This window comes from Porites lutea, chromosome 3, assembly GCF_958299795.1.
Source record: "Porites lutea chromosome 3, jaPorLute2.1, whole genome shotgun sequence".
Classification (NCBI taxonomy): Eukaryota; Metazoa; Cnidaria; class Anthozoa; order Scleractinia; family Poritidae; genus Porites; species Porites lutea.
The window spans coordinates 23030805-23039102 of NC_133203.1; the positions used below are offsets into that span (position 1 = coordinate 23030805).

At 39.3% G+C, this 8298-nt stretch overlaps 1 protein-coding gene and 1 pseudogene across 1 annotated transcript; both read left to right on the forward strand.

Moving 5' to 3' along the window:
* Positions 1 to 1730: 1730 nt before the first annotated feature.
* Positions 1731 to 5004, forward strand: LOC140931977 (uncharacterized; annotated as a pseudogene).
* Positions 5005 to 6346: 1342 nt separating this feature from the next.
* Positions 6347 to 8085, forward strand: LOC140931978 (uncharacterized). Its single transcript, XM_073381651.1, has 3 exons — positions 6347 to 6381; positions 6546 to 6655; positions 7214 to 8085. Exons 1-3 carry the CDS (start codon positions 6347 to 6349, stop codon positions 8083 to 8085), a joined length of 1017 nt encoding a protein of 338 aa, XP_073237752.1.
* Positions 8086 to 8298: the final 213 nt, after the last annotated feature.

Here is an 8298-nt window from a genome sequence, read left to right on the forward strand (position 1 = left end):
CCACTTTGACCTAAGCTAGAAAGGAAAGATCTATAAATTTCCATTCATTAAATTTACATCCATTTATCATTTAATATATAGATTTAGCCATGGGTAAAAGCGAAGCTCCTACTAACTCGAATTTATAATTTAAATAAAACAATTGTAAGCTTGTATTCCACAAATCAGTTAACTTTAGAGCACATTCATGTGACTTTTGACGGAAAGGCTAAGTAATTTAGAGAAAAATAATTTACAAACAGTCCAAGCTAAGAGTGAAATTAATCTTACATCGACTTGATAGCCTTATATGTACACCTAAAAGCAGCATAGCCATTATGGTTCTTGATCACAGTACATTAGGAAAACAAATCAGACCGAATTTTTTGAGTTCAATAAGTTTACTTTACAAAATCTTGCCAACAAGTCTGGGGTTGGTAAAGCAACCTTTTATACTTTTTATACATCACATCTGAGGTGAAATACTACCATGAGGCGCTGTTTTTATCATACAGACCTCAGACACAATGCAGTATTTCACAATTTTGCAATAGTAATTGCACTCATTCAAAATTCAGGACGATCGAAGCACGTGTTAGCAAAACCGTTAAAGTGCACATGAACCGAAAATTGTTTTTATTCAGTTAAAATCTTTATCGTTTAAAAATCTCGATTCCAAAGTTTGAGGTGTTTTGAGTAAAAACTGCCGATTTTATAAGTGATCGAAGTTGGCCTATTTCGTACGAAAAAATGGTCTTCAAATCGCGCGGTCAAAATACCACGTGACTTTATACTGATGACGTAAATTACATAATTTTGGTTGCATCTTGAATCATTCAAACAAAACAACTATGGCAGAGAGCTCGAAAACACTGAGAGCGAAGCGAAGAGGAGGGCGATATTGCGTCGCTGGAACCCCAAACCAGCGAAGTTGTCAAAATACGTCATTTACGCCTGGAATACGTATGCACCACTTTCCATCTGATCTGTCTGTAAGAGCTCAATGGGTGCAATTTGTGCGTCGCCATAGGCATGATTACAAAGACCCGACCTCAAAGTATGCTTCGTTATGTTCTGCACATTTTGACGAATCTTGCTATGAAAGGAAGATGTCAGTTGTCAGATCTGTGAAGAAGGAGTATAAACTTGAAATGAGAGTCTTTTTAAAACTGACTGCCATGCCAACAAGGGATTCTGTTACCCCTCAATCACCTGAAAAGATCAGCCAGCGAGGAAAGAGGAAGGTAAGAATTTCATATGTTTACACGCTTATTTCCAGCGATCTGTGCTACAGTAGTAGTCCCACATATTTTTCTTTGTCAGGAATACCAGCTACCCATTTACTTGTCTTCAGAACTATTTAAAGATATGTACGATTTGCTTAGTTTTCACCACTTCGTGCCTTTCAAGAGAGTCTAAAAATGACCTTGATGTGTGATGCGACGTCAATAAACAAGACGGCCACATTTTTTAAGGTTTCTTCCGACAAAGTGAGAAGAATAAAAACCCTTCGTTTTGGTCGTCGTTGACAATAATTCAACGCCAATAGGTCAACCATATTAGTCCAGTTAAACAGTCCAAAGGGTTTTCTTTTTTTATCCTAGAAAAAGAATTGCTGTTTTCTTTACAGACATATCAGATCTTATTAATAGTTAGCTCATATATAATGTTTTTCAGAAGTGGCATTGTAATAACATCATCAATAAGTTTTACCTGTTTTTTGTTTCTTGTTTTAGTTAAAACATGAAGCTATGGCGAAAGTGAACCTGCCTCCTAAAAAGAAAAAGCCTTCCTCATCCACTGTCCCTGCCACTTTGGAACCAGCTTCTGATGGTACAACATCTTTAGACCAAGGTGCAGAATCAGAAGCTGTTTCCAAAGACATGCAAATGCCTACTGCTTTGCCTGGGCTATCAACTTCTGGTGAGGACGTTATAAACATCCAATCAACCTCAGCCTCTGTTACGGTGCCTACAATTCAGGAGCCTGAGGAGCCTGCTTCAGACAACTTGGCAGCATATGGTACAGCCTCATCCTCCATGCATACTGTTGCAACAAGCTGTAAAGGATGCAAGCACAAAGCAGAGTACCAAAAAGCAATGCGCGCGAAGAAAAAAAAGAGGTCTGTTCTTTGAAGGCCACCATTGCTGAACTTCAGAGTGTAAGTTTTACTACGTTTACTACCATATTTTATTTTTTTCAATAACTTGAAGTAATGTTCTAAAAGAATAATATAACCTTTTCTTGGTTTTGATTTAGTGTGTGGCTGAAAACGAGACAGAGGAAGAAGGAGAATCCGCACAGCCAAGTGGTGAGAGTACTTCACATGGCCAAAATTATCAAGCACTGGAGAGGAAGAGGAGGATAGTGCTGTGGAAGGTGAGGACCAAGAGTGGGGCCAAACAGGAGCGAGTTCAGAGGAAGAGCAAACCACATAAGATGAGGAAGAAATACCAGAATCAAATGCAAATGATATAAAGTAAGAATTAATGTCTGTAGCCCAATGTTTAGGTGTTGTTGGAAAAGCCACTCTTGGGGTTACCCTGTTGTGATAAGTTCCTTCCTGCTTTCATCTGAAAATCAGGGTGTTGCTTTTTGTGTTTGTTGTAGTATTTCTCTTGGCTTACTGGTAAGTTCTTCAAGTATTAATTTAATGTTTTCATGGTTCAAAATGCAAAATTAACGTGTCATGCTTTGGATCGATTACCCATTAAAACTTTCAAACTTGTGAGCCATGAATCATTGAAAAGGGCTCTTTTCTTTGTTTCAGTACTGGAATATTGAATGTTTTAATTTTATTTATATATTATTTTTTTCTTTTCAGGGCAGATGCAGACTCTTCTGACTACCATTACAACGAGCCAAAATTTATTGTTTTTTTATGAAATGCTTTTAAAAAATTTTTTCTTATTTTGCGTCAACTGCAAAGAAAATAATCCTCAAGTGTCTATGGTTCAAAATGACACAATGATGACCGTTAGGCAGAAGTGTGCCAAATGCATTAAGGGATATGTGTGGACCTCTCAAAGGATCATGCCTCATGGAAAATATCCAACTGGTAACGTCCTATTGAGTCTTGCTGTTTTGATGGCTGGTGCCTCTCGCCATCAAGATTCTCCTTGTGTTTCGTCACATGGGACTGGTTTGTTACTCTGCAAGAACATTTTTTAAGCACCAAAGATCGTTCCTATTTCCAGCTGTTATTTACCATTGGGAGTCCTACCAGACTGACCTTCTCAATAAGGTCAAGGACCTCAAGGATGTAGTTTCGGCTGGGGATGGCCGGTATGACTCCATGGGGCACTCAGCAAAGTATGGTGCATACACATTGCTATGTACAACCATCATGAAAATTGTACATTTTGAGCTTGTTCAGGTATGAAGGTTTTATAAGTGAAGCCCTTCCATATAAAAGACATGACATGAAAGCCACCATTTATCAAAACCAAGAGGGAGTGCAATTAAACAAAATAAGATGTTACTCAACCTTGAAAAATTGTATTCAGTTCTAGTGATATAGAACCCTTACAACACATCTTCTTGTCATCCAATGAAAATTTTCAGTAGAATTACCCATTTACTTTGTTATGTGAATTGACCTTTTTTTACCTTACCCTTGTAAAAATATAGTTTCAAGCATCTATTAAAAACGAGAGGTCTTGGACCTGCCAATTATTGAAGATTTATTAGATCTCTTTCCCAAAAAATTTCTTACAGGCAAATGAGACTGGTGGCAGCTACCAAACAGAGCTTGAAGGAGTAAAACCGTGCTTTGGCTTTCTGCAGCGGCTTGGCGTTAAAATTGGGGTGTTTATCTCTGACTGTCATAGAGGTATAGCCAAATGGATTAGAGAAAACTGCCCTGGCACTACTCACTTCTTTGACATTTGGCATGTGGCCTGGTCAGTTACCAAAAAGCTGCTTGCTGCAAGTACAGAGAAGGGATGTGAGATCATCCAGGATTGGATGAAGGGAATTCGCCGACACCTTTATTGGAGTGCTACATCTACCAAACCTGGTTTTGGCAGCCTCACCCTGGCTAAGTGGAATTCATTCCTGCGACATGTTGCAAATAAACATACTGACCACCCTGACCCACTCTACAAGGTCTGCAATCATGCAAACCTTCCATCTAGAAAGTGGATCAAAATTGGTAAGGATATAATTTTTATTGTATTTATAGTTAAAGGTCACAGCTGTTGGAATATTGTCTTTAATTTTAGTGTACCAAAAGTTCATGTACACCCTTTTACTTTTTATTGTAGGTACTGCTGCCTATGACAAACTTAAAAGCCTTCTCACAGGCAAAGCATTGCTGAATGATATAAAGCAGTTGTCTCCAGATGCCCAAACAAGTTGCTTAGAGGGGTTTCGTGACACCTTGAACCACTGGCATCCAAAGATGATTGGTTTCTCTTGGCTCGGCTCCTTTTGCAGGCAGTACTAAATTTTTGTCATCAAATAGAAAAAATTATGCTACAAAAACAGTTACTGTCCAACATACATTTTTACAATTAATATTGCTTTTTCGTGACTATTGACTACATACCAGTTAGTACTTAATTGACAACCAGTGGTTTCAACACAATTATTTTGAAGTAGGTGCCTGACTCTAGAAGAGTAGGCAGCTGTTACAATCGAGATTGTTGTTCAAGAACTGATTGTTATGACCAGAGTAGCCGGCGACATGCAATCAAGTAGCCAGTTTAACCCCGGCGGTCACTGGCTTGTTTTGAAACCCCTGATTGACAACCCATTTCAAGTCATTGCACCCTCCTCCTGCCCCTCTTGTCACAGAATGCTTGTTTTCAGACACATCCTTGCCAGTCTCCACTTCAATGAGAATCTTCATAGGGATACCCAGGTAACCAGGGATGGTAAAAAGTATTTCCAAATCACATACCCAAAATTCAAACTAGGTGAGGAGGTTGTTCGAGGAGTGGCTACACCCCCAACATATGGTAAGTTGACTGTAGAGTGAATCATTGTTATACTAATAATTTTTCCTTTTTTTCCTTTTTAGAATAGTTCTAATATTTTATAAGAAATAAAGAATAAGAAAGGATGTCAAGTGAATAAACCTTGTTTTCCAGACTGCATGGCAAACTACTTTGCAGTTGCTACAATATTGATAAACTTATAGGGATGAGAATATGATTTTACGATTATGTACATTTCATCAGCAAAGAATATTTAAAGTAAATATTTGGCAATTTTGTTTTGTATAGGGTATGCTAAAGATATAAAAAGCTACTCTTTAATTTGTCTAAACAAGAGATGAAAGAGGTTTTTGACACATTCTGCCCGGACTCCAGAACCCGTCACTGCCCAATTTAGTGGTCGTGTTGATAAGGAAACAGCAGTAAAAACACACAAAGAGAAACAAGGCCAAAGAATCTGCCCTCAACTTTTCCCAGCAAGTATGTTACATTTCAATTATTGAATAAATACTTATAAAGTTATTCTGAGGAGGGGAAGATAAAGTATTTGCACATGTACAGGCAAAATAGGGGTACAAACAAAACTCTGTCAATACAAGAAAATGGCACATCATTAATTTATAGTTCACAAAACTTCAAATAAAATTTGCTTGAAGAAGTATTTTTGTTTCTTCAGGGGCAGAGCAAGAAGTCCTGCAACAAGCAAGCTGCAGTTTTCAACAGCCTGCCAGTGGCTCTAGGGCAGTAAGAAAGTGCTCAAAATGCAAAAGACCAGGCCACACCAGAAGAAACTGTCCAGCATAAATAATGTTGAAAAACAAATCTTGTACAATTAACTCCTTTGAAATCCACACTGTATGGGTGCTTTTTTAGTAAACTGCATGAGAAAACCATTTCAATCAAAAATCAATAGTAGAGTGTTACGTGTAACTTGAAGGAAAAAAATGAAAAATATGAGCCCAAAAAACAGTATTTGCATTGTGGGGGTTCTGGGGCCGATCTAGGGGTGGTTCGGGTGGTTCGGTCGAACCCCCTAAACTGACAAAAAAACGTATAACAAACGCGTGGTTCAAAAAAAGTGAACCAACTCAGCTAATAAATATATCTTTTGAAAATGATATTTCTTTGTGTCTTTGTACGCGAAAACAGCAATAAAAACAAGACAAATTTGTGCGTAGTTGAAAATGGCCCCTAGTACGTCCGCTTGAGCTATAAAATTACTGCTTATTAACACTTAAACGTCCCGCCAAAAATTGACAGTTTATGCCAAATCTGCCAATCATTCCATTTCGGCATTGCGTAAAGCCACGCCATTCTTTGGAAATCAGAGTTGTGGATCGTTCTCTCAGTGAGTCAAAGATTGCGCCGGGAGTATCTTAAAGAGAAAATTTACTTAAACGTTCCTCAACGTCAACTCATGACTTAATATGTCGAAGAGGACAAAGCAACCACAAATTCACCGGTTTTTTCGGACCGTCATCAGCAAGGTAAGCATTAATAGATTGGTCTATTACACGAGTACGCTTAATTCTAGCAAGCAGACAGTGTTGATTTCTGGAGAGTTGTTTCACAAATCGATTTAAAACTGAAATATCATAAGTTTACATTCTAAATTTTCGTCCCTAGATCGGGGACCAGCGAAGATAATGAGTCTTTTGACCAATCATCTAGTTCTTCTAGCAGTTTGAATGAGAGCTCGAGTAGTGCAGAGAGGATTCCTTGCTCTAGCGATGCCGGTAAGAACATTTTCCATAACAAAAAATACTACAAGCTATCAATTTGGCACTTGTCAACACTTTTTTTGTTTTGCGTTTACAGAGGCCGAAAAAGTGACCCAACAGGTACAGGCAGTGAAGATTTGCCAGTGACTGTCGCTCGACAAAATGAGACAACCCTATCTTCTTCACAGCAAGGTATTTCATTTTTTAAATTGGTGATATAAATCAGAAAGCTTAAGCTTTTACCTTTGTTAAAATTCTCTCTACAGATGTAGACACACAACCAACCTTATCATAAGTCATAGGATAAATAAGCTATTTAAATTCTTTCTCGACCTTTCTGATTCCATACATTGCAATCCCTCCTTGTAACTAATCAGGTTCCTTCGTAAAAATCCCTTCGTGTAACCAACCCTTAACAAACGCTGATAAAACAATCTTAAGGTAAAGTTATAATCCTCCTCACACGAAGAATTCCTAATATAACGCATGCACTCTGTCCTTAATAAAGTAGGGGTGGAACCGTGACCAGTACGTTGCTATGGATACATGGACCCTCGTGGTTATCTAATCCAGATCAGTGGCCTAAAAACATTGAAGTTAAACCTTCCTTGGAATCTCGAGCAGAAGCCAAAGTAACAAAGGAAATCCTGACTATTGCCCTACCAAAGAATGATGTGTTTAATGAGATTTTGGAAAACTTTAGCCTGTTGAAAACTTTGCGCATCTGCGCATGGACCAGTAGATTTCTCGCCAACTGCAAAAACTTGAAGTCAACAAGATTGGAAGGACTGCTGACCACAGAGGAAATAAAGTGCCAGGAAGTCTGGTGGACTAAATGTTCCCAAGCCAAAGCCACATGCGCCAATAATTTCCAAGCAGACAAGCTTCAACTTAATTTGCAGCCACGGAACAATGGCATACTAGAGTGCAGAGGAAGAATTGTTGGTGCCTACCCCACCTACCTTCCTGACGACAACTTGTTTACCTACAAGTTTGTTCAACAAGCCCACCTTTCAATCATTCACGGGGGAGTCACACTTACCATGACAAAGGTCGGAGAAACCCACTGGGTTCCTTGCCTGAGAAGATTGACAAAAAAAGTCATCAAAAGCTGCTGGGGCTGCAAAAGATTCCAAGCTCAGGCTTACCAGACACCACCGCCAGGTGATTTGCCACTCGCGCGCACCCAAGGAGTGACGCCCTACCAGACGATTGGAGTTGACTTCGCTGGTCCCATTAAATATCGACTGACGCTGAAAACAGAAGGAAAAGCTTACCTGGTTCGTTACGCGTGTAGCCTTACACGAGGAGTGTATCTCGATCTCCTCCCAAGCCTAGAGATGGACAAGTTTCTCACAAGTTTGAAACGGTTCATATCCAGGCGTGGTCGCCTGCAGGTGATCTACTCCGACAATGGAAGCACGTTTAAGGCCGCTGCTGATTAGATTAGCAAAGTCCGAAAGGAAGAGAAATTCCACCACTACCTTGCCAAGCATGACATTGCTTGGAGATTTAACCTCAGCCGAGCCCCATGGTGGGGTGGCCAATTTGAAAGACTCATAGGCGTTTTCAAGTCTGCCTTTCGTAAAGCAGTGGGTAATGGAACCTTAACCTGGAGCGAATTGTCTGACATCGTACTCGATGTAGAAATTGCCATA

Coding starts and splice junctions, on each gene's coding strand:
- LOC140931978 (XM_073381651.1), top strand. CDS start 6,347: ATGTCGAAGAGGACAAAGCAACCACAAATTCACCG. Junction 6,382..6,545: donor AAGCAACCACAAATTCACCG/GTTTTTTCGGAC, acceptor TTTCGTCCCTAG/ATCGGGGACCAGCGAAGATA. Junction 6,656..7,213: donor TCCTTGCTCTAGCGATGCCG/GTAAGAACATTT, acceptor TATCTAATCCAG/ATCAGTGGCCTAAAAACATT.